Source organism: Phoenix dactylifera, chromosome 9, assembly GCF_009389715.1.
Source record: "Phoenix dactylifera cultivar Barhee BC4 chromosome 9, palm_55x_up_171113_PBpolish2nd_filt_p, whole genome shotgun sequence".
Lineage (NCBI taxonomy): Eukaryota > Viridiplantae > Streptophyta > Magnoliopsida > Arecales > Arecaceae > Phoenix > Phoenix dactylifera.
This window is the reverse complement of record NC_052400.1, coordinates 14808736-14834973: the sequence shown is the minus strand read 5'-3', so window position 1 is coordinate 14834973 and position 26238 is coordinate 14808736. Positions and strand designations below refer to the sequence as shown.

At 38.3% G+C, this 26238-nt stretch overlaps 1 protein-coding gene across 1 annotated transcript; it reads left to right on the top strand.

Annotated features, from left to right (window-relative positions):
* Nucleotides 1-1626: 1626 nt before the first annotated feature.
* Nucleotides 1627-25495, top strand: LOC103722537 (DExH-box ATP-dependent RNA helicase DExH3). The gene is made up of 19 exons (XM_008813161.4): nt 1627-2496; nt 7639-7793; nt 7884-7971; nt 8263-8508; nt 9794-9889; nt 13558-13746; nt 13858-14017; nt 14154-14284; nt 16628-16795; nt 16897-17169; nt 20742-20936; nt 21391-21594; nt 21895-21964; nt 22079-22227; nt 22938-23246; nt 23811-23870; nt 24020-24172; nt 24285-24395; nt 24714-25495. Exons 1-19 carry the CDS (start codon nt 2053-2055, stop codon nt 25161-25163), a joined length of 3651 nt encoding a protein of 1216 aa, XP_008811383.1. The 5' UTR covers nt 1627-2052; the 3' UTR covers nt 25164-25495.
* Nucleotides 25496-26238: the final 743 nt, after the last annotated feature.

Below are 26238 nucleotides of genomic sequence, written 5' to 3'. Positions count from 1 at the left end.
GTTGATAACAAACAAAAAATTTTAAAAAAGAGATAAATTTTATGTGCATAATACCAGTAGAATTTTTATTCCAAAGTTATTCTCAAAGGTTTGTAAGTTTTAACTTGTTTGCTAGTACTTAGCACGTTGAGGCATTTGTCTAACAATGAAAGATCACGCAATGCAACATCTCAACCATTCTTAGCAAGTTTCGTAGTGGAACGTTAATCTAGAGTCATGAAAGTAATAGATTTGGATTTATGTTTTTCTTGTTTTTCTTCTTTTCCAAATAGCATAATATTTTATACCGATTTTTCTTTTTTGAACTTGTTGTTTCTTTGGGTTAGTGAACGATTTTATATTATCAGTATCCGTATTTAACTAAAAAGTTTTTACTTTGTCTTGCTTAGCAATTAATATAGAAATATATTGCTAAATTTTGTTACAATAGCCGACCATGCTGCAAAATGAGAACAGTAGCCATCCAATTTCATATAAATGTGCTATATTTGAAATTGAATTGGGTAACTATAATACTCATCTACTAATTTACTTGTGAAATTTATATACTATTAGCTAGGTATATTATATTAATTTTAATTAGCAGTCTATGAGGATACCTATTTTTATATTTGAGAGACATATGGTTCACATCATTTGATGGTTCCTTCTTTTTAATTGAAAAAAAAAAAAGGGAGAAATTGAGGAAGATTTTCAAGAAATATACGTTTAGGCTGCAAGTTAGATTTAAACTACACAATCATATCTATGTAAGCTATTACAAAGAAAATGGGTAAGGCCCATTTAAACATCAAGTTAATGCACTATTACGGAGCACCCGATCAGAGTTTTTTTTTTTAGATGTAGTCTGTATTCATTTTGAAGGAGACTTGGCTACGGAGATCGAGTAAATTCGAAGTCAGTATAGCAATACGGGCAGTCACTGCTCCACGACATATTCAAACTATCAAAAGGGTATGGTTTTTGTTGGATCATCTATGTCTACCGAAAGATGAATAGTGCTGCAGACTAGGTCGCCTCTTTTACGGTTTATTATTCTGAAGGGTTTTTTGGAAGAACCAAGCATCTGTTTCTTCTTCTCTTTGTCACCTTCTTTTTTCTGATTTTATTAGCTGCACTTATGCACATTGTGTGTGAGGCGCTTATGTCTTGATCACCAATCACCGGGTGATGACACACCCAAAACGATCCCCTAAAGTTGGAATCAATCAACTTGAACTCCCGTTATAAAGACACAAACCTAACCCAGCACACGGCGAGCGTTGATCTTGATATGCAAACCAAATCACGCTTGCGTAAATTGTACCGCAGGAACAGAATGGCTTGGTTCTCGTCCGACGAAGACCGCGCATCAAGACCCAGTTGCTTGGGTTCATCACGCAACCGTCGGTCGCCACTAACTGGCAGCCCGTCGTGCCTGCGCATCCAGTAGCGAGCCCAACCGGGGCCGCGAGGCGGCACAAAAAAACACGGCGGCAAACTCACGCCGTCCCGAGCGGATCCGAAAACCCATCGGGCTCCCATATTCTTGCTATCCAAACCCTATCATAACCGTCCGATCCGCACTACCCGGCCTCCAAGCCATCCCAAAGCGGTCCGATCGACCCACCTTCTAAATTCCCACCTCCGCAGTCATCTCCTCGGACGTGCTCCCACTCCTTCCCCCCACTCCCTGCATCTCATCACCCACCTCTTGCCAAACACAGAGCATTCTTGATCTCCACTTCTTCTTCGGCACGTCGACAATTTCAGCGGGCCCCACGCTATTCACACATTCGAGAACCCCCTTTCATGTCCTAACGGGAACAGCAGAAACACTCACAGAGCCAACAAAACCCTAACTCCCTCATTTTTCCCCACGCCCAGTTCCAAGCTCTTCCTCGTCTCCTCTCTCCACCGCCACCGCCACCGCCACCGCCACCGCATCTCCCTTTAGAAGGAAATTCCGAAAAAATAATTTTAGTGGAGATATTTTTCTTTTTTCTTTTTAATTTTCTTTCTCTTGGCGGCTAGAAAGAGGAGGTGGGAGTTCATGAGATGTAGGAACGTATCATGCCTTACGCTGCGGTGCTGTGGGGCTGCCTCCGGAACCGCCCCCGCATGACCATGTCTCTGGCCCCCTCCGCTGCCGCCCTCCTCCGCTCCCCGACGGCCCCTCGAAAATCTAGCTCTAACCCCACTCCGGCATCGATGAAGAGCCATTCCACCGGTGGCGGCGTCTATGTCCCGCCTATCCCCCGCCTCCGCTCCGTCATCGCCTCCGCTAACGGCACTCTCACCGCCGCCCGATCTGTCGACTACGACTGGCGCGATGCCGGCGCCGGCGGCGGACAGGGGGCCATCACCCTCAACCCTAGCGCCCCGGCCCCCGCCGCTGCCGACGGATTCCCGCCCTACTTCCGGCGGCAGAGCTCCCACTACGCGCGATATGCGTACGATGATTACTCTGACGACGACTCGGATCGCGACATGGAGGTTTCGCCGGCTTCGAACAAGGTCGGTTCCCTGCTTTCTTGAATTCATAGGCTTTTTTATCTATGGTTATATGGTGTTTACATTACTTCTCTTGGATAGAAATTTGAACTTCTGCGTTGGCATAGATGTGCATTGATGACGCCTTCTGTTTTGGTTTTATTCTTTAGCACAATCAGGTGGGAAGTGTACAGATTTAGTTTATGCTCGGTGACTAAGTTTATGATCGCAGAAAGTATTGGCTGTCTGTGTATCGAATTTTACATCATTGTGCACTGTTCAAGAGTCGAGCGTGGTTTTGTGTTGTATCAACTGCTGGAATTGTAGTTCTCTTTGACCTTAATCCTGCCCATCGCGCTAGAATGCAGAGAACTAATAAAATCGAGTAGAAATCCCAAGTCCACATATGTTATCAGATAGATAGCCTGCTTTGATGGATTTCATACCTTTAACCAAATTGCTTTATACCATCACACTCGTAACTGATTGAAAGTTTTTGAGGAGTTGGGGATGCAAGTAGCAGCAAAATTTGGTAAGAATAAAAGTTGAACGCCTATCCATTAATATATCTTTTTGATTCTCAAGCTTTCATTGATATGAAGTTTGGATGCTGGTCAAGTGTTTCATCATACTGGTCATGTACCATCCATGTTCAGAATATTCTTTGTGGATGATATACATTTGAAGGTAATTTATTTGTTACTTTGTTGCAAAATTTGATGTAGGGGGGGTTACAATTACTAGCTGTCCTCTTTTGACGATCTGATCATATTATCTTGTCGCACACCTTGTTAAGGTGACAAGATGGTGGATGTTTATGCTGGCATTGGAATTGCAAGTCCAACATTTGCATTAGGATTTTGATCTCCTCTTTTGTGAGGAATCTTATTCCTGCATAAAAACGAGAAGCAAACTTTGCAGACTTGAAGCTAAGAAGAAGGCTTAAGCATGTATACTGCCAAAATTTGCATTGCTTGCATTGTGTTTATTATTATTTTCAAAATTCATTCCAAATTATTGTACAATGGATCAAATGGAATGGCTTAGAATTAGTTTTGCGAATGGTATAGAAAGGGCAAGGTTATGAGTTTTTGTTGGATACATTTTAAGATGAGAAAGCATATAACACGAAACAAGCCATTGATTAGGACTAGAATTCTAACTTGACAATTTTGGTCCATGTTATGTTATGTGACCTAGGAAAAATTGACTCAACATGAACCATATGATATTTTGGCTTTGGTTTAGGGCTGCAAATCAGATTGGTTGAGTTGGGTTAGAGGTAACCTAGTCCTATCCCGAGCTACAAAATTGTCGGCCCATTGCTTGACTTGATCAACTTCTAACTTGATAGCCTCAGTCCCAGCCACCTAGCACAATTTTCAGAATTTGGATTGAGACTGAGACTAAAGTAGAGTTGGGTGGAGTCAGGTTGATTGGGCTAGTAAGAAGCATGGCTAGAGAGAGTGTGGTAGAGAAAAGTCGCCCAAAGGTTTTGACATGAATACCAGTCATTTCCAAGTTAGATTTGTTTATTGTTGAGAAACCGGAAAAAGATATAATTGAGTTAAAGATATAAGATTTTATCAACTAAATATTTTAGACATTTGAGGCATAGTTAAGGTCCAAATTGAGGAAAAACAGTCCAAAAGAAACCCCTTTATAGTGCAAAGAGATGGCATTTGAGGAGGCAAGCGCCGGGGGGGGGGGGGGGGTTCGAGTAGAGGAGGTTGGCCATGGTATCATCGATGAAGGATGCTAGATAGAGGTGAAGCTAGAAGCGGGTTGGATTGGTCAAAGGAGGATGATGGCGAAAAATGCGGCTGGTAGGGGATTGATGAGGTTGAAAGCAGAGGGGGTGGATGAAGGGGGCCAATAGTGGTCATACAAGGCCTGTAGTGGATGGATAAGTTGAAGGCAAAGAGGAATGAAGAAGGGTGGCAGTGTTTGGAGGAGGCTGGATGCTTAGGTTGCTGCCCTGATATTTGGGTTTGAATTAGGATCTTCCATGTTTTGACCTGATCATGACTTGATTGATTCTTGAATAAATTATAAAGTAAAGCGTGCTAGGTAGCTATACCAATACAACCAGTTTGAGAATACATGATCCCACCTCTCTCTGCCTTCCCCCAGACACCTACACTGCTCACATTGTTACCTTAGGGAACCAATTACGAAAATCGATCCAGTCACTGAATTTTATATTTGTTTAGTCATGATATACACCTTTTTATGAAATGCAAAATATGAAATCTTCAAGCTTTACTTTTCGTCCATAACCATGACCCAATCTTTGTACTTGGGCTAAACAAACCCATTTTTGTGGAAGAGTGGGATGCTTGGAGCTATGATGTGGGAATTGTAAGATTTTGAGTTTCAATGCAGTATAAGTTACAACTCTATAAATTCATTTTCTTTACCATCTAGTTTCCTTATCTCACTCATACCAAGAATTTTTATAGATGCTCAATGCTTGGCTTACCCTTTTTTTTGTTAACCTGAGATTACCTTAACCAATCCCAGCTCTGGAAATATGGTTACATTTGGATCTAAATTAACTATATCTAACTGCATTTTTGTGGAAGAGTGGGCTTGGAGCTATGATGCGGGGATTGTAAGATTTTGAGTATCAATGTGGTATAAGTTACAACTCTATAAATTTATTTTCTTTACCATCTAGTTTCCTTATCTCACTCATACCAAGAATTTTTATAGAAACTCAATGCTTGGCTTACCCTTTTTTCCCTTAACCAATCCCAGCTCTGGAAATATGGTTTCATTTGGATCTAAACTATATCTAACTTGATTTTCTATTGGATCTAAAATATAAATTTGTTAACCCAACCCTGCTCGATCAATTTTCGGTTGTTATATCTAGATGTTAAACCCAAATTAAAATGGATTTGATCTAGATCAAAAAGTTTCTCAGACCAAGCTAACCCCCTTGCAGTCCTAATTTTGCCCAAGGAAGTGTCTTTATCCTTGCCTAAATTGGTAAGGATCCTAAATTATCTAAATTTCCTGAAAATGAAGGATCTACTTGCAATGCAGCGCTCCATGCGTTATAAATCACTGGAAATTGAAAGATGAGAAATGGGGAAAGAGACAATTTGAGATATCTTTCATAAAAGACACATGCCTATCGGATTTTTAGTTTAAGCCTTAAGCAACCATTTTGACTTTCTGTGGCCTCTAATAAAATAATCTTAAAAGAATCTCCAGATATGCAAATTAGACAAAGAAATAATTATTCCTAACACTTATCTTATCTTTTTGTTACATCATTATGTGCTTGCTGCATGAATTTCACCTTAGGACCATGTTGCCAAATACTATATTCTTCATCATATGGTCTCCAAGATTTGATGGTGAAGACCAACATTGATCCATATGCAATGCGACCATACTTCTTGATTCTTTTTTCATTGTTGCTTCATTAAGTATATCCTCATGAGAATCTTTGACTATTATTCTTGTTTGTTAGACCATTTGATGATTTAGTTGCATTATCATTTTCTTCAATTAGATTGGATGGATGCCTTTTGAAGTTGCAATGCCAGTTGTAGAATAAATTCTTCACAAAGACACCATCCATCATCTTGTCAAGGAGGCAAAACTTAATCTTGTTCATAACTTCTGTTGTAATAGCTCCAAAAGCAAAATATTGCTCTGATACTGAATGGTCATAAAAAAGATTTCATCTGATTATGTGGAGTTAAAGTCAGATTTTGAACAGATTTGTGAAAGAAATAGGAAAGCGAGGATAGGTTTCGATCATGTTCATGATCACAAGGGTGAAGAAAATATCATGGAGTCCATGATTTTTATCATTATTAGTGTTTATTTTGGCCATGTGGAATGTCTTCATCAGATTTAAGCCAACAGTGGTAGTTGTATCATCTGATCTTATATCAGGGATAGGCTAGTATCTTTTGTAGCAGCTGCATTGAGAGCAGTTGATGCTTGCAGCCAGCAGAATTTCGGACATCTGACCAAATACTAATCGGTCCATTTCATACACAATATATTAAATATGTGCATTTTGAATTACTAATGCCATTTAACATAGAACTTATATTTATTCAATCATATCCTTGGTAGACTTTGGATGTGCATGGGTTGCATTTCCATTTTCACTCCCTCTAGTGAATTTTTTGGCTGTTTGGGACCATTTTAAATTGTTTGTGCTACAGAATTTGTAGGTTGACATTCCAGTATAAGGTTTTCCACATGACTATTTATGTTGGACTAGTTACAGTTGCTAATAACAACAATGGAGCATCACAATAACCGGAAGCAGGCTATGTTAACATCCAATAGCCCTTGAAGATGCTTAACTAGATATTCTCATGAAAATTGTGAACTTCTGCACCATGTAACCTGGTGATATTGCATGGCCAGTGCATTCATCATGTTCACAACCAACACACCTAGAACTCTTATGATATCCCATTTATAAATGAAGCACGGACGAAAAATTTAGAACTTACAATTAACAGCATAAATTTTCACATTATGTCCAGATCTGAGGGAAGACTGTGGTTCATGCGTAGATATGGTATGCCTTGCACATGCACTTGGATGGCGTTCAGTGTTGGGAGTCCACTTTGCATGTCTTCACATGTAATATTCACTGTATGTTCATATGAATGTATGTGTATATATGCATGCCTTTACGTGTTCCCCTATATTTTAGACATTGATATTTTTTGTATGGTTACAGATGTTTAAAAGTTATATGACAACAATATATTAAAGTTACTGCCTACATAGTTGTGTTAGCTTTATCTATTCTTAAATTTGGGCAGGATGTTTTTTATTTGTTGGTTTATATAGTTTCACTACCTACAAGATCAGTATTAGTTTATGTACTCATTGATGGGTAGGGACCAAAATGAGGTTAACATGGATAATTTTTTTCTAGTACTTCTGTGAGTCGTTTTGCTCAATGAAGTGGAACTTTCCAACGATCAAGTAGCTTTAGAGAAGAAAGTCCTTTTTGTGATAAAAAATAAATGCTGTTGATGTATTGACATTTTCAGTACTTGATTCTTTTCATGAATGGTTCTTACTGGATTATAGTTTTGATTCCTTTCTGTATATATACAGTTTAGTTACATATTACTAGTTCTCTTTTGCAATTTTGTTTCATATAAATCTCTTCAGGGTGCCTCCACTCTAGATAATGTTGATGAGTGGAAGTGGAAATTAAGTATGCTTCTCCGCAATGGAAGCGAGCAAGAGGTGGTATCACGAGAGAAAAAGGACAGGCGTGATTATGAGCAGCTATCTGCACTAGCTGAAAGAATGGGTTTATATAGGTCCATTTGGTTTCCATCTCTCAAATTTCAATCTATTACCCATACTAATTTAGTGTAACCACTCTAAAAATTGTTTGATATGATTTTCAGCCGCCAATATGGAAGGGTGGTTGTTTTCAGCAAGGTACCTTTGCCAAACTACCGATCAGATCTTGATGATAAAAGACCTCAGAGGGAGGTATTTTACCAATAACTCCTCACATGCTCTGCTGTTATATCCTTTTTTGAAACATTTATTTACTTTTAGTTGGTTTCGTATTTAATGTTAGTTAAATTGTTTGGTATAATAATTGTCTTTAGTTTTACCCATCAATTTTAGATATGCTTTTTCATAATTAAACAGCATGTGAGAATTATTGCATGTGTTTGTCAGATGGGGGAAAGCTGCTGAGGATATGATCTAATTATTTGTTCTGAGTATTTGCAGTAGGTGCTTGTTGTACTGACATCAAGTATTCCTACATGACAGGTCTCTATTCCTAATGGTTTGCAAAGAGAAGTGGATCATTTGCTTGGAGAATACCTTGCTCGGAAGCGAACAAATCGAGGGAGCTTTCCTGATATTGCCTTTTCAAGGTCAAGTAGCACTGACAGTTTCACCACTGATGAAGGTCTCCCTGAGCAACAGGACCCTCAATTATCTACTAGTGTTGTCATGGAGAAAATTCTGAGGCGAAGAAGTTTACAATTGCGTAATCAACAACAGGCTTGGCAGGTTTAAGTTATTTGTATATAACTTTTAACGAGCATCATCAACAGCTAGCATGTGAAAACTTAGTTTCCATATTGTGTCACTCATAGGTGGTTTCTTTAAGATTTGCTCTTTCTATTTCTTGAACTTTACATGCTGTAAGCCCGGTTTAAATAGTCAACCTTCTACTTGTTCTCACCTTGTTTTGCTAAGTGTTCATCGATCTTTTATGCTCAGCTCTGAAGTTGAGTTTTTATTCAACTTGACCGAGCTTGATAGTGGTGCAATCAGTAGTGCACTTTAAAGTGGGGCAGGCCAAGAGCCAAATTTGGTGTTTCAAGCCATGGTTCACCAAATCATCATGTGTTGGTAGAATATCCAAAAGTATCAACCAGGTGTATGCAAATTAGCTGTATATTTGAAAAGGTCCTTGCAATCTAAGAAAAAACTGTCTTACGAGGGTCATTTAGTTATGGTCATGAATTTATAATCTTTTGGTGCTTGACCCTTGCTCTTGCTTTTTAAATTTCGTTATGCATGTACTGTAGTTTACAGTGTGCATCTACTTATGTGTCGTAATAGTGCATGTCCAGATTGCGAAATAGAATATAATATATATAATATAATTGTTAAGGAACAATGATAAATGATACAAAAACCATTGAGTCTTGCACATGCCTGTTAGCTTGCTTCAGGATTTTTATCTTGTAATGTCTGGCTAGTGGCTACCTACACAATAAGCATTCCCCAAACGTTGTTGAAGTTTCAACTGCAAGCTCTTGCTTTTTTTTTTTTTTTTAAAAAAAATAAATTTATCTATTTGTGGAGATGATACTTGATCAATATGCAGAGACTGATCAGTATATCTTGCATGAAAATCAGTCAGTTTTTAGCATTTTACACCTCTCTGTTATAGAATTGATCATTTCTTATTTTCTTATCTTTAAATGTGGCTAAAGATCGATTATTTCTAGTTTTCTAAGATACAATACCTTTAGTCATTTTGTATATTCATTTGATAAATTCAAAGCAGAGCAACTCTTTAATGGTTAGGGCGAAATATTTGGTTCTCTTGCTATATCTATTTAGTTTTCTATGTTTTGTTCTATCATTTTATGGAAGGAATCCATTAATAGAAAGGGAAAAAACGTTCCATTAGGTGCCAAGATTTTATTAAACGGTGTCATGTCATGATGTTTTTGCCAAAACTAATTTATGGAACCATCATTTGCTTATGTATAATGTAGTTCACAATGGCTTTAGCATCCAATATCAGTGCAAGTTCTGAAAATATTCCTTGCCTTTGTAGGAATCACCAGAAGGACAAAAAATGCTTGAATTTCGGAGAAGTCTCCCTGCTTATAAAGAAAGAGAAGCACTGTTAGCAGCCATATCTCAAAATCAGGTTTCTTTTGAACTCTATTCTTTCAATATTGACTGCAATTTTTTGTGGTTTACTTTTTTAACTTGAGCATAACGGCTTTAGTCATAGTGAACGGATGACATGTTATCACGCGACTCAGTGAATGTGAATCTTCTGAGAGTTTACTCATTTCTTCCTTCATACACTAAATAACTATCATAGTATGGAATACTGATTGATTGAATTGATGGAAATCTCAAAGCCTGTTTATTAGTCACAGGGCATGACTTCTGCATTAAGCTGATGTATCTCTTTGTCACTGTTCTAATCTGTTATTGTCTTAACGCAGTTTACTCTTAGTGCTCTTGAAATATTTGATTGGTCTTAGCTGTTTGCCATGGGCAGTTCGAAAAGATCAATTTTTTTCTCATAGAGATGGGTGGCCTATTTTATTGAAGATATTTGTTTCCTTTTGTTCATCTCAGTTAATGATTCTTCAGATATGCCTTCTTGAGAGTCTTTGCAGGGTACTCTTTATTTGTTCAAAAGAGTATTCTATGATTTCACATGCTCTGGCCTGGTAGTTGATGTATGGATACCCATCTTCTCTTGGAAATGAGCATGGGGTTTTCATCTCTGGCCTTACATTTCAAAACCTAAAGTTCCAAGCATTAGAGATAAAAGAACTATGTGTTTACTATAAGTTGGTCAATTTTTTTAATATTTCAACTAAGGTTCGCCGTAACGGTACCGATAGGCGTATCGGTTCCCTACCGGACCGGTTTAAACTCTGAACCGGAACACTCTTCCCCGCCGGAGCCGGGGAAGAAGAAGAGAACGAGAGAGCGAGCGGAGGAGGGAGGGAGGAGAGGAGAGGCTGCCTGTGGAGGGCCGCCGGGGGGGGGGGGGCTGCGGTTTTTTAATTTGAGAATTTTTAAGTGAAATCGGCCAATCGGTTGCCGACTTCACTTACAAATCCTTCAATTTTTTTTCTGCGGCCGCGTCCCTTGTTTCTTTCAGTCGCGGCCTCGGCCTCCGTCGCGCCCCCGCGGGCTCCGCCGCCCCCCCAGCCTTTGCCGGCCCCCCGTGGCCCTCCGCGGGTGGCGAAGGCCTCTCCTCCCTCCCTCTCTTCTCCGCTCTCTCTCTCTTTTTCTTCATCTTCCCTGGCTCCGGCTGGGTTCGGCTCGTACCGGTTTTCACTGCTCCAGCGTACTGGTTACAGGCTGAACCGGCCGGTTCATCGGACCATGATTTCAACCAAGGTTCGCAATACTGGTGTGTACCACCCCGTAGTGAGCATATCCTATCATATTGGCACTAAACCAAGACTCAGTATGGGGGGCGTACTGAGCCTCGGTAGGCCGAACCGACCTCTGTACCGGGCGTGCCGATATTGTATTAGCATGGTACCCATATGTGGTTTGGTACCGAGATTGTGAATCTTTCAACTTTAAGAATTATAATGATTTTAACTCATAGATGTTTGCTTATTTCCCTCTCATAGTCGTTCTTTATTTTGTTTCTCACTAATAATCTAATTAAAAGGTTTAGATGCTAAGCAAGATGATGTACCAATAATAAGGATTTATTGAAGTGCTCATAAACATCTTATGTCTGTTGAAATTGGCAAATTCTGGAGTTATCACTAATTGGAGGACAAATTGATGGAGATATAAACAAAATGTTCTTTACATTTCCCTAGTGCACGAAATCGAACATGCATTGGGATTGTAAATTGTTGTTTACTTTTGAAGTTCTTTCTTCTTTTTTTTTTGCTGTTCTTGATTTTCTAGCTTGTTCAATCTTATGTTGAAGAATGATGGTGCAGCAATGTTTTTCCTCTCACTATTGACAGCTTTACCCATGAGTGAAATTCGTGTATCTTTTTTACCATTTTCTATCCTTTTGAGACTTTAAAGAAATTGTTCATATGAGAATATAAATATTACAAAATTGCCTTTAACCTTAGAAAGGCATGCCCAAGTTATCAGTTTATGAGCACAAAAATCCATGATTATCATGGTGTTCCATTGTAGTTGTTTGAAACTTGTTTCACATGCAAGTGAAAGTTAATAGAGGGGAAAGTTTCCTTGTACCATCTAGTTAGGGTTGATTTTTGTCCTTGGTTTGTATTCAAGACCAAATCTAGGTAGGAAGTGTCTTCAAATATCATCTTGTTATTTCTCTCCAAACCTTATTTACTGTTATCATCCTCTTTTATATCCTTTGATCTGACTCCTTCACCTCCCTCCTGTCTTGGTGATGCTCCTTAGTTGCTGGAATCTTCTATTGAATGGTTTGTCCTGCTTCAGGAATTGCTCTCCAACTCTAAAGTCTGCCCGTTTTAAAAGTAGAATCCATCTGAATTGAGTCTGCCAAGGTAATGTATAGCTGGAAGGTAATATTTCACCTTGCAAATTCATTGCGTAGAGACTCCATGGAATTTAGAGGGAAGAAAATTAAATGTATTCAGTTTGTTGACTGTTTTATCCATATATAAAGGTGCTTCTTGTTGGCGGGCCTTGGCGATGGGTGGGAATGAGGTTCTACTTGTGTGCTTGTGCACCTCACTCCTTGATCTACCCCTTTGTTTGATCTCATATAGTGCAACCAAGACTATCTCTGGTCTCCCAAACATACTACAATTCTCTGCTTTATCCTCTATTGGTCTCACAACCAGGCTTTTAACTCGTACACCACAACTTCATCTTGCTATGCTTTTTGTATGCTTGTATACTTCATGAAAGATTCCACATTGGCTAGACTCGTTTCAGACTTTGGGCATATGAGGCGGATGTCTCCAAATCCTGCAGATGTGTTTTAGGTGAAAAACAAAACTGGAGAGGAGTTTGAGCGGCACGTGTGCGCGCGTGCAGGCCTCGAAACCGGACAATATCTGGCAGGGGAGCCCTATGTTCCCCCCTCATGTGGCCCCCCATGTGGGCACTGGATGCCTCACGTGCCCCGCGCAGGTGGAGGCGTGACATTTGGTATCAGAGCCGAGGACGACTCTAGTCCGAGGGTAGGTGAATGAAAGATCCCATATCGGCTAAACTTGTTTCAGAGCCTGGGCATATGAGACGGGTGTCTCCAAATCCTGCAAACGCGTTTTGGGTGGAAAAAAAAACTGGGGAGGGGCCTGAGCGGTGCGCGCGCGGGCTCCAGAATCGGACAATATCTGGCAGGAGAGCCTCGTGTTCCCCTCTCATGTGCCCCGCGCAGGTGGGGCGTGACACTTCATGCTTTTTCTATGTTCTATATTATCTAGCTTAAGCTACATTGTTAGTCATTATCTCACTTAAACTACGATGTTATTTAATGTTTGCTGTTCACTCTTAAAGTCCATCTTTGCTCTATAGGAACATTTCCACTTACCCGCTTTTATATCTATAAGCATCCCCATTTATTTCCATCCTTTCGTGCGTACTAAAATTTAGGTAGTAGAAACAATCGAGCCAACATACCTTTTCCTGATTGGTTGAGTGCATTTTTTTTCCTTCTGAACTGATCTTTTGGACCATTATTTTGGTTAACTGGTTTTTACCTGTGCATGCAAAATATTTAATGCTTCTTTTGTCTATGATTTATTTCTCCTAATTTCCTTATGATGTTGATATCGTCGGATGCTTGCTTTTAGTAAATAATCCTTCCTTTGTAATAAAAATTAAACATTACCGGACATTCATATTTTTTTTGCTTTGATTCTACAGGTGGTTGTTATTTCAGGTGAAACGGGTTGTGGTAAGACCACACAACTTCCTCAATACATTTTAGAATCTGAGATAGATGCTGCTCGTGGAGCAACCTGTAGTATCATTTGTACTCAACCAAGACGAATATCTGCTATATCTGTATCTGAAAGAGTTGCAGCTGAAAGAGGGGAGAAGTTGGGTGAATCTGTGAGTTCCTCAGATATTAAAGGCTCAAAATGGTTGCTTTTCTTTCACAATTAATTTGGAGAAGAATATGTATTCATCGGATGCATTTATTAAATGGACTTGCTTTTATAGGTTGGTTATAAGGTTCGGCTAGAAGGCATGAAAGGGAGGGACACTCGCCTACTTTTCTGCACAACAGGAATTTTGTTGAGGAGATTACTGGTTGATAGAAACTTGAAAGGTGTAACCCATGTTATTGTAGATGAGATTCATGAACGTGGCATGAATGAGGGTAGGCTTTTCAGTGAACACATTTCAATTACTGAAGTCAATTTTTACGGAGAAAATTTAACAAACCTGTTCCCGAAATCTAGAACTGGACATTTGAAAAATATTTGACATGAATCTATTGCCTGCCCTGTTGCCAGATTTTCTTCTGATAGTCCTGAAAGACCTTCTTCCCCGTCGTCCGGAACTTAGGTTGATCTTAATGAGTGCAACATTGAATGCTGAGCTTTTCTCTTCTTACTTTGGTGGGGCCCCAATGATACACATCCCTGTAAGTAATTAGTGTAATTTCGAGGACTGCCATTTATTTATTTATTTGATGGGGACTGCAGTGTTGTTATTTATGTGTGTAGCTTAATTATTCTACGTGGTTCTATTTCTGCCTACTGGGATTGGTTTTCTTGCCTCGCTTTAGTTTTTATTTTATTACTTTGAGGCTTGCATTTTATTCTTCTGTCACAAGATCTCGTGTACAATTGTCATACTCTTGTTTCTTGATTATTTCTTCTCCCTTCTGGCTTGTATATGATGCCATGATTTCTAAATGCTGTGCAGTCATATATCGCTGCATGTTGGAGCATGAGTATGAAATCCCGAAATGAGTGTTAGTTTTTTAAAGCAATGAACATCTGAGTTCAATGATTCAGAGTTTGTGAGTTTTCTGATATCATTAATAAATTGTGCACTTCATTGTAATGATTCGGGGGCCAAATTATCCACATGATGGGTGCATTTTTGGTTAAATTTAAATGGTTCAATGGTGGTGAGTAACCTGTGTTCATGTAAATGTTTCCCTGTGACAAATGTTGGGATTTTAGGGGGCAGGGCGTTGACAATGCTGGGGGCCTGTCAACTTATTGTGCTTTATAGCTGATGTTTTATAGAAAATGCTTGAATTATATTATGATGAGCCTTTTCAACTTACCCCTATCCTCTGTGTTTGTATTAATGGTTAACAGAAATTGTAGAACCATAACAAGGTTGTATGAGTTCAACAAACTCCACCCAGAAAGGTGATATTTGTGATGTGAAGGGTCATTTAATGAATGGGAAGGATGCTTGCGAGCTGGTTGGTCAAGGAGGGGTTTGGGATTGGTAAAAAGAAGTTCATAGTCTGAACTTCTTTTCAAATAACTTGGGGAACTGAAGAAATATGCTTGAGATCTGGGGCAAAATGCTATTAGAGAAAATGAACATAGTGACCAGGCACTCCAAAATTTTAGCAGGCATGATACTGTAAAATAGTATAATTCTTTGCTGAGCATTTCTTCCTAGCTGGTTTTTTTGCTGTTTAGTGGCTAGGATCATTAATAAGTGCAAGAGTAGAGTCTATGATTTCTTGGTTCCTCCATTCCTTTGAGCATGAGTATTTTTAATTGTTGGTGGGAATGGATTGTTGAAAATAGCTAGTTCTAGTTGTTGTAAAGAAACTTAAAACTGATATGAACAGCACCACCTTTGAGGCAGGTTAAGCTCAATTTTAATAGTAATAACCGTGGAAATCCTGGTCTCTCAGGATTGTTGCATTGCATTTTCTGGGTGGGATGGAAACAGAATGTTTTATGAAGGCAAAGATCTTGCTGTGAAGATGGTCTAATTTTGACTATCATCTGGGTTAAGAATGATTTTATGGTCAAATATGATTCCAAGAACATCATTAATTGGATGAGGAGAGGAGTTTCAATAATTTATATACAAAGATCTTGCTCTTGCATCCTGGGCACAACTTAATATAATGTTGCTGTCTCACTAAAGAATTTAGTGGTTAATTTGGCCATGGAGCAAAAAGATCTTTCATAATTCTTTGTTCTACTTGTAGAGGAGATCTTCTCTGCGTGTTTTATCTCTTTATGTTGTGGTCCCTCTAACTTTATACACAAAAATAAGTATTCCATGGCTTGCCTGTTATTTCTCTTATTCTTTTCCCTGCAACCATGTCTCATCCTTGAGCTGCAACTGTAATATCTTGACAATCCTTGTGTCTTTAACATAGATTTCCATGAGATGACTGCTTAGAGGTGCAATATCTGGAAGATGTGGTTAATAAATTATGGTAGAAGCATATTTGTTTCCTCCCAGGCCCTTCAGATACTTTGAAGTTTATAAAACTGAAGGTTGAAGGCCTTGCTCATAGTTTCTTTAAAAATAATCTACTGATACTTTCATGTTTTTTCGCAGAGTGGAAGGGCTGTTCTAGTTTAATTTACATAACTGGGAGGAGGCCTTCATGGTTTATCTTAGAATGCTGACAAGCATAATAGAGTGAACATTGAAAGAATATAGGCACATACCTGATGAGCAAATCATCCCAGAAGCCTCTAAATCTCCCCATATAGTATTGCTAGGAAATTGCATTGGATGATTCTACTTCTCAAGCTGGAGTTTGGAATCATTTCACCTTCAAACTTCTAGAGATCATGTGCTTGTTAAGAATTCGGCCTTTCTGCATGACATGTTATTCTAGCATTCTCTTTGTTTTGCTTGGGGGAAGAAAAAAAAAGTGATGTAGCAATTGAGTGCCGTCTGCAATTTCTTTTTGTTGCATTTCATGCAAAGTGATGGCTTATTCTTTTTTATGATGCTTCATTTGTGGGTTTCCTAATTCATTTTACAGGGTTTCACATACGCAGTGCGAACTCATTTTCTGGAGAATGTTCTGGAAATTACTGGACATAGATTGACTCCGTACAATCAAATTGATGACTATGGACAAGAGAAGATGTGGAAAATGCAAAAGCAAGCATTGAGTAAGAGGAAGAGCCCAATTGCTTCTGTGGTGGAAGTATGTAAATTATGTATACAGTAGCTTCTGTTGTAAGTTTTCTCTTAAACAAAAACTTCCACGAAAGAATTTATATTCATTGTTTTCTATGAAATATACAGGATGTACTAGAAGCTGCTGATTTTAGGGAGTATAGTGCAAGAACCCGTGACTCACTATCTTGTTGGAATCCTGACTCTATTGGCTTTAACCTCATAGAAAGTGTTTTGTGCCATATTTGTCGAAAAGAAAGGCCTGGCGCAGTTTTAGTGTTTATGACTGGGTGGGATGACATTAATTCTTTGAAAGATCAGCTTCAAGCTAATCCTCTTCTTGGAGATCCTTCCAAGGTTCTGCTTCTTGCATGTCATGGTTCTATGCCAAGCGCAGAGCAGGTAAAAGTGCTGCTTTTTGTAAGTGTTTGATATGCATGGTTTGGTCTTTTGAGATTATATGAGCCACCAACATGTTGCTGCCATTTATATTTAGCATATTTGTTGTGCTATCTATCGCAAATAGGTTCTGCTTTTCTATACTAAATACAGATCTAGAGTTGATTTGGTGAATGCTGTATGTTGGCAATTGCATCCTCTCTACCTTTATTCTGTTGAATGGCAGGTCCATTTCATCGAATGGATATTAATAGTGTAAATTGTGAATGCAGACATATTAATGCTGACTTCATATGGTGATATGAATCTGGCAGTCATAAACTTGGGTGTATGCACCTCAAATTTAGAGATAACCAACATATTTTTTTTGGTAGGTCTGCATTAATTTTTCCCAGACCTGTACATGAAAAGCCTGCTTACTTTCTCACTAATTTGTATGTTCCTATCTATTCATAAATTTTAAAATTTGCTGCATGTGATTTCTGATATGCATACTGACAAAGTAATGGGTTCAATCATTGTTCATTCAAACTAATGATGTATTAACGTAGTAATTTCAATTATTTACACAGTGATTAACTCCAATTTTAGTTAGTATAGTGGTTTGTGCGGAATTCTCAATTGCAACAGTTTTGTTAAAAAATAGGAAAAGCCTTAAAAACATTTGTAGGAACAAGTCTGAACAAATCAAATTATAAGATGCTTAATTTGAAGCACTCTATTCTAGTGGGTTCAATCATTGTTCATTCTAATGATGTCTTAATGTATCGATTTCAGCTATTTACACAATTATGGGCTCAATCATTTAATTTAAATTGGAGTTAATATAATGTTTGCTGTAGAATTCTCTGTTGCAACAATTTTGTTGCAAAATAGCAAAAGACTTAAAAACTTTTGTAGGAGAAGTTCTGAGTAAATCAAGTTTTGAGATGCTTTATTTGGACTTTTGGAGCACTCTGGTCTAGTGTCTAGGGACTGATACCACTAATTTTGACATTAATAAAAACTAGGGAAAGTATTTTGAAATTTTTTAAATCAAATCACAGTGTTGGTCTTGTAATATGTTAGGTTTGAATGAGCTTACTGTTTTAAGGAACAGAACTTCTGATGAATTTCTTTGATAAAAAAATCTAAGTCACTCTTTAGGGAGGAAACACAAACTCACGGTGGATTTCTTGCCGAATGAAGCCATATGAAAAAAAATATAAAAGAACTTGCTTAGATTGGATTTGGTTGTAGACATGACTCCATATGGATGTCTGATTGGATTGTCTAAGTGAATTGCATTTATTATATTTGTGTTTATATTTTAAAAAAAGAAGCAGATATGTTTAGTGTCATATGCTTGTTTGAGGGGGTTTTGAAACCTGATTTTCATGACCGCTATGCAGTCGTTCAAGGAGAACAACATGGGTTTCAGCCAGAATTACAAATGACCCGAATAATAGCTACTCTAGGTTTTTGTTGTTACTTCTTTCCCTTATTTATTATGCATTTTTTTCCTGAAAATTCTAACAACAATTTTAAAGTAGCTTAAACTAATCAATTGTGGATGAGTATAATATTGAAGCTTAACTACAACATGACTAAAATATTGAGTAGCCAAATATCTGGCAAGTGGTTTTTTAGTTGTCGAAAAGGTGCAACTTCTTCTCAGTCATGCAACTGAGGAGTCAGATCGGAGTTTGAGTTAAATATTATCGAATATATGGTATAGATAATTTACATATATAAATTGTTTTCTGCTATATGCTTATATGAAATTCATGTGATGGGTTTAGTTAGGTTTATGAATCATTAAGATTAGAGTAATATTCCTGGATATTATATAAAAAATGGTTCTTAATTTGTCAGATACATAAGCCCTGTTACCATTTCTCTTCAAATGGTGTTCAAGTGAGGGATAGAAATGAAGGGAGTGATATGTCACAAAATGAGGGTGCATTTCTTGGGAGATGTGGTGGATCTGATTTGGGAGTAAAGATGTAACCGGAGCCAGAATGTTATGCAAGTAGAGTAGTTTTGATGGAAAAGCTTCCACTATCAGTTCAAGTAATGTACATTTGATCACTTTTATGAGATAATTTATATATGCGGGTAGAGGCCTAAGCAAGATCTCGCAAACCCTTGGATTACTTGATGATCATCATTTGATGGATTTGGTCTGTTTCAGTTCACAGTTGAGGTGGAGAGGAAAGAAGTTGGGAAATATCTTTTCTTGCACATGTGCTCACTGTTGGTTGATCTGGTTGGTGGTCAAGGACTTCCTGAGAAAATGTTTTAGATGATTCTCCTTTGGTGTTGGTTTTCTGAGGAACTTCGCTGCTTGAATGTTCGATGGTTGATTCCTAATGATTTGGATTTCTCTCTTTACCGTCATTTGTAGCACAGACATGTACAGTCATGGAGACAAAAATGAAATGTATGCCACTGTTTTAATAGTTTGAGAAAACTGTCTTTCTCTAATTTGATACCTATTTTTTGGCCGTCTTTGGACCATCAAGCTTTGGCTAGATCTGTCACATTCATAAGCAATTCTATGGTGCCATGTAGAATATGGCTAACCATTACTTTGTGCATGGGCCCCTGAGATTTATGCGAGGAACGATTGTGAATTGCTGAATAACAAATTTGACTATCAAATGATAAATTTGCATCTACTTAAGTTTAAAAATCTCTGATCCCTGTTTGTAGTCTCTGTTCATGCGGACAACATGTGCTTCTTACTACTATGACATACAAAATGCTTTCCTGCTTGCACATATGTTTATGTGTGTTTTGAAGGATTCTCTCAAGTTTCATAAGTTCAAACTATGAATAATGAAGTCTTTCTGGCCAATTGGCCTTCTAAATCAGGTTCTCTTGCCTTAAGTTTCTATGACCAGGAATTGTAGCAGATGTTTAAACATGCTCGATCTTTTATTGGAACCTTACTGACTTACAGTCATGCTCCTTAACCAACCTTATTTTGGGAAATGGCTTGTATGATGATAATGCTCAGGATGACTACCCATAACATTAATGTATTTCATGCAGTTGACAGAGTTTTTTTTTAAATAAAAAAAAATCAATATGTTACTTAAGAAGATGACATGCCCTGATATTTTGGTAACAGGATTTGTATTGCTCATCCATACATCTCAGAGCTCATCTTGTTGTTACTATATAATGTGGGTGTTTTCTAAGGTTAGGACTCGAATAAATGTGCTAGGAAAATTTCAAGCCAAATTTCTGTTATCATTGTAATATTATTTCCTGCCAATTAGTTATACTTGAGGGATTCTTAGCTGACAGGTCTCCTTTTTATTCTATAATTTCTGAACCATTTTATTTGTTCTTCTCATAGTGATCTAACTTATATATTTTCTTTTGTAGTTATAACTTTGACGGGAGTTTTAGTTATTACCTTTTATCATTATTTTTTTACTTAAGCTTCTAGGATTCAATTCAAGCTTTATTTTTTCTATCCTTCATCACATATATTGTAAACTGTAGAATACATTATTATGCCATATTTGCTTTCGTTTACATCGTTCGGCTTGTTATTCAACTCCATATATTTTGTTTCTTTGCAGAGGTTAATATTTGAAAACCCCAATAATGGTGTGAGGAAGATAGTTCTCGCCACTAATATGGCTGAGACAAGTATCACAATCAATGATGTGGTATTTGTTGTGGACTGTGGAAAGGCAAAAGAGACATCATATGATGCATTAAATAATACCCCCTGTTTGCTTCCAACATGGATCTCTAAAGCTTCTGCTCGCCAAGTAAGAATATTTTAGATAATACTGTCCATCTTTTTCGGCTGATTATTTGTTGTCTTCTAGATACAAGAGCAACTAAGTTCATCAAAGTAAGACTCAATGACTAATAGTCTGTTTCTTAGCGTAGATGAGATATAGAAGACATTAAGCCTTTTATATTAGCATAAACATGGAATGCTGCTAGGGGAACCAATAAATGTGGAATGCTACTAGGGGAACTAATCTGTCACCTGATGCAGCAACACCTTTTGCATCATAGTAATGTTAGCATAGCTTGTAGAAGATAATACCTTAAGCACGTGGTGGGGATGAAAATATTCTCTTTCATATGCATAGTTTGGTTACCGTGAACTGGTCACCCAAGCATTTCTCTAGAGTATTTTCTTCTCATGTCTCATACATATTCCAATATTTTTTTCTAGAGTTTTATATTAGCTTATAATGGTTCATCATGCAGAGAAGAGGAAGAGCTGGTCGTGTCCAGCCTGGGGAGTGTTACCATCTTTATCCCAGATGTGTATATGATGCATTTGCTGATTACCAATTACCAGAACTTTTAAGGACACCTTTACAATCTCTTTGCTTGCAAATAAAATGCCTACGTCTTGGAAGCATCTCCGAGTTTTTATCAAGGGCTTTACAATCACCAGAACCATTATCGGTATGTGTAAATGGGAATTTTGTAACCTCATTTCTTTCTAATGACTTCATTTCTTTCTAGTTAGTTGGGTGGGCTCTATCCTTCCCCTTATCTCAGAAGGGGATAAGAAGTAACTGTGGATTATTTTTCTTCGTTTCGAATCCATGGTGTTGCTAGAAAAATAACCAAATATGTTATGTATGTGGTTTACCTAATTGTTTTGAATAGCTTCCAATATTCTTGAACCACCATGCTATTAGTCTGCTATAAACTCAAATGGTCTTTTTTAATCCCCATCTTAAGTATAGATTTATCTTGCAGGTGAAAAATGCCATTGAATATCTGAAAATTATTGGGGCATTAGATGAGAAGGAACAGTTAACCGTTCTAGGTAGAGTTCTCTTCTTCCCATTATTCCCCATATTTCAGTAACTTTTCAGCAGTTGATGTTGTAACTTGTCAAAATGATGTATTAACTGCAACATGGATTCAATACACTTGGCAGGACGCCACTTATCAATGCTGCCAGTGGAGCCAAAGCTGGGAAAGATGCTTATTTTTGGGGCTATATTCAACTGTCTTGATCCTATATTGACTGTCGTTGCTGGTCTTAGTGTCAGAGATCCATTTTTAACTCCATTTGACAAAAAAGATGTAAGTAAATCTCTCAAGTGCCTGTTATTAAAGGTTTGCTTCCCTGAAGGCTTTAGTTTTTACACCTCCTTGCGTACTACTACCCTTCTCCTCCCTCTATTTAGTTCTTTTTTCTATTCGGCTTTCCTTGAGCACATACTTTATTGACAACTCTTGTTGGTATTTTTTTAAGGGTTTGATCCATGAATACTCATCTATTGTGCTACGTAGCTACTTGCTCATGAAGAAGTAGCATCGCTGTAAAATAGTATTTGTTGCATGCCCATTTTTGATATATGCATTTCGTAATGCTTAACCTCTTGATGTTTGCTTGCATCCTTCATAAGATAAGAACTATTATTGGTGTTTGTACTTGAAGGGTTTGGTTTTCGACGTGGTCACAAAAATTTCATTGAACTTGAAGCTAGATGCTTATGGTTTTTAATAGAAGGTGCTGTTTGACCACGTGCTTGTGGAAGAAGATTGGGGCACATGCATTAAGAATTGAAGACATGTTTTCTTTCACTTTCTTGGTAACCAATCAGAGCCTTAGTGTATTTTAAGCATGTATTCTAAAATCATTGGTGGTCATGCTGCTGATTTCACTTCCAGACATTTAAAGTATTTGTGTGTTCCTATTCAGCCATGCAGTCAAGTAAATTGTTAAACTGAGAAATATGAGCAAACTGCTTTAAGTTTGGCTATGCAAATCACTCTCTTTCTTGATGCAGCTAGCTGAATCTGCAAAATCTCAATTTTCATGCCGAGACTACAGTGATCATCTTGCACTAGTTCGTGCCTATGAGGGATGGAAGGATGCCGAAAGAGAACATTCTGGATATGAGTACTGCTGGAAGAATTTTCTTTCTGCACAAACATTAAAGGCTATCGATTCTCTTAGAAAGCAATTCCTTTTTCTGCTCAAGGATACCGGTTTGGTCGATGAGAATTTCAGCACGTGCAATAAGTGGAGTCGTGATGAGAACCTTGTCCGGGCGGTAATATGTGCTGGCTTGTATCCTGGAGTCTGCTCAGTTGTGGTGAGCTTTGCCTTTACCTTTTCATACATTACTAGTTTCATGTTACCCCCCCACCTTTGAAATTAGTGAAACTTTATTTTGTGTTGAAGTTTGGCCAAGTTGCTTATTCTGACAGGACTTAAATCTATCTGTATTCTTTTAAACGTTGGCAAAATTTACTGTACATAATATGGAGTTGGGAGGAAAATGTTGCTAATGTACTCAAATCATCTAGCAAATGTATGAGTTAATATTTTTCAATACATTTCATTTTTTTTCCCTTTTTTACTACTTACAAATAACCTATGTTACCTGGACGCTTCAATTTAGCCTAAAGTAATAATTGCACCTGACACTTTAATATGGATACAGTTATGGCGCTTTGGACAGGGCTCTGTAAGATGAAATTTCTAGATATTAAAAGAATTTTGATGCTTAGATGCACCTGCTCATGACATGTGGGCCTGAGGCCATGTAACACAGAATAACACAGCATGCCTCAAACATGTTTTTCTTATCCGAATGATTTAACTGGTATTTTTGGCCCCTAATTAAATGTTGATTACTTTAACCCACGCTATGCAGAACAAGGAGAAATCAATATCTTTCAAGACAATTGAGGATGGTCAGGTCATGCTTTACTCGGTAAGTTTATCCCTTTCTTAAGCTCATTTTATAGCTGATTGTCATGCAGTATGCCCTGTTCCGCTTAAAGACCGTCATTCTGTATAGCTGCCAGAATTTTTTAAATAAATATATTTCTTAATCTCCGTGCTTCATTCTGTTGCTTTCAGAATTCAGTCAATGGAAGGGAGGCTAAGATTCCATACCCATGGTTAGTTTTTAATGAAAAGGTGAAGGTTAATTCAGTATTCCTACGAGACTCAACAGCAGTGCCTGATTCTGTGTTGCTGCTTTTTGGTGGGAACATCTCACGAGGGGGACTTGTAAGTTCGTTTCGATGGACCATATATTATCAACCGATAAAGTGACCTGTACATTTTTTCCTCTCTTCCTACTGTCACGTTAATTTATTCCTATCTTTTTTATGCCTGGCAGGATGGACACTTGAAAATGTTAGGTGGCTACTTGGAATTTTTCATGAAACCTGATTTGGCATCAACATACTTAGGCCTCAAGAGAGAGCTTGAAGAGCTAATTCAGAACAAGGTAAGTGGAAGCTTATATTTCAGCCAATTTCGAGACTTAACCTCTGTGCTATCTAAGCACTAAAAACTGGAAAATAGATCTTTCTGGTTTGTGCTTACCTTCAAAGTTTGGGTGTCCAAATTTTTTTGTTTACAAGGATGATAGTCGTCAAACATTTCTCTCAAATGGTTGTTACCTTGTCATCACCGAACGGATTTTATTGCATTTCATATATTTAAAGTGAATGCAACCTCGTGTGTTTGTTCTCATGATTACTTGTCTGTCCTTTATGATATATCCACCTTATGGGCTTTTACTAACCACTCCTCTGCTTAACAGCTTCTAAACCCTAGAATGGACATCCAGACCAGTGAAGAAATCCTATCAGCCATACGGTTGCTTGTTACAGAGGATCCATGTAGTGGCCGGTTTGTCTTTGGTCGTCAGGAGCTCAAACCTAAGAAGCCAAAATCCTTGCTTCCAACCAGCTCTGGAGGTGGGGGTGAAAACCCCAAGAGCCAACTTCAGACGCTTCTAACTAGAGCTGGGCATGACAACCCAAGTTATAAAACAAAGCAGCTGAAGAACCACCAGTTCAGAGCTACGGTCGAGTTCAATGGCATGCAATTTGTTGGGCAGCCATGCGGCAGCAAGAAGCTAGCAGAGAAGGAGGCGGCATCTGAGGCACTGGAGTGGCTAATCGGCGGGGCCACATCAGGTTCTCGTGACACCGATCACATGTCCATGCTGCTTAAAAAGAGCAAGAAGAAGCATCACAGAAGGACATAAAATTACGGCATCCAACTGTACACCTTTCATGCTGACGAGACCGGAGTCTTGATATTTTTTCCCCCCTTCCCCACTGCTGGGGTTGGAGGTCCTTACAAATAGCTTTGCAGGTACATCATTTGGCCCGCCCACTATTTTACAGGGCATTTTGAGTTTGGGGTGGTGTCTGTGGAACACCAACGATAAGTAGGTTAGGTGCATTGGAAAACATGCTCTCAGTGAAATCAGAAAATTCATAGTAGCAACATATAATTGTAACCTGACAGGTGACTATATCTCTTGTATATTATATAAACTGGCCCTCTCATCGCATGTGCTTCTTTTGTTGTTTATAGGGGTTATTTTTCATCCTCCTGCATAAAACTCCCGCTGTTTTCAGTGGCATGGTCTATTGAGTTTCGGGCATCTCAGCCTCTGATAGTGGATCAAACCCAGCAAATGTGGACCAGAATAGCTTTCCTCAGATAATGAGGGCAAATCATTTATGCATCATATGAAGCTACAGTTAAATGCCACTGGTTCAACTTCTCAAAAGAATAAAGAAGAGAGGATGAATTAATGCTATAACTACACAAGCAACGGGTCCCTTTCTTGGGGCCCTTACTTCCATCCAATGATCGACGAACAACTGATACAGCAAATATCCTCCTTTTTTACCCAACCCCGCCATCCCTCTGTGTTTGTGAGTCCAAATCTCTCTCCTAGGGTCTTCACGCTGCTGGTCGAACAGGAGACCGGCATATCCCTCTTCCCCCTAAGTTTCTGTCAGCTAGAGCTAGAGAAGCATACCCCTGCCGGTTTCAAGCTTTATTGGGCGTGTTTGGTTCGTGACCGAAATCAGAATTGAAATTGGAATGTATTGAAATAAACATTAAAATAGACATATTTTCTGACGCATTTGGCTTGTGACAAGAATTGGAATCGGAATGAGATTTGAATACTATGGAAGAGTAGGGATTGGATTTTGGAGGATTGAGCTATCCCCATTTCTCTCTGGAATTGAAAAGGGAATGTTTCTCTCTATCCAAATGGTTGGAATAGGAGTCACTCATTCTTATTCTCATTTTAAAGTCTA

Excerpts from the sequence above, each read along its gene's own strand:
- LOC103722537 (XM_008813161.4), top strand. The coding sequence starts at position 2,053 with ATGCCTTACGCTGCGGTGCTGTGGGGCTGCCTCCGGAACCGCCCCCGC. Across the intron at positions 2,497-7,638 it reads TTTCGCCGGCTTCGAACAAG|GGTGCCTCCACTCTAGATAA; the intron begins GTCGGTTCCCTG and ends AAATCTCTTCAG. Across the intron at positions 21,965-22,078 it reads GGAACAGTTAACCGTTCTAG|GACGCCACTTATCAATGCTG; the intron begins GTAGAGTTCTCT and ends TACACTTGGCAG.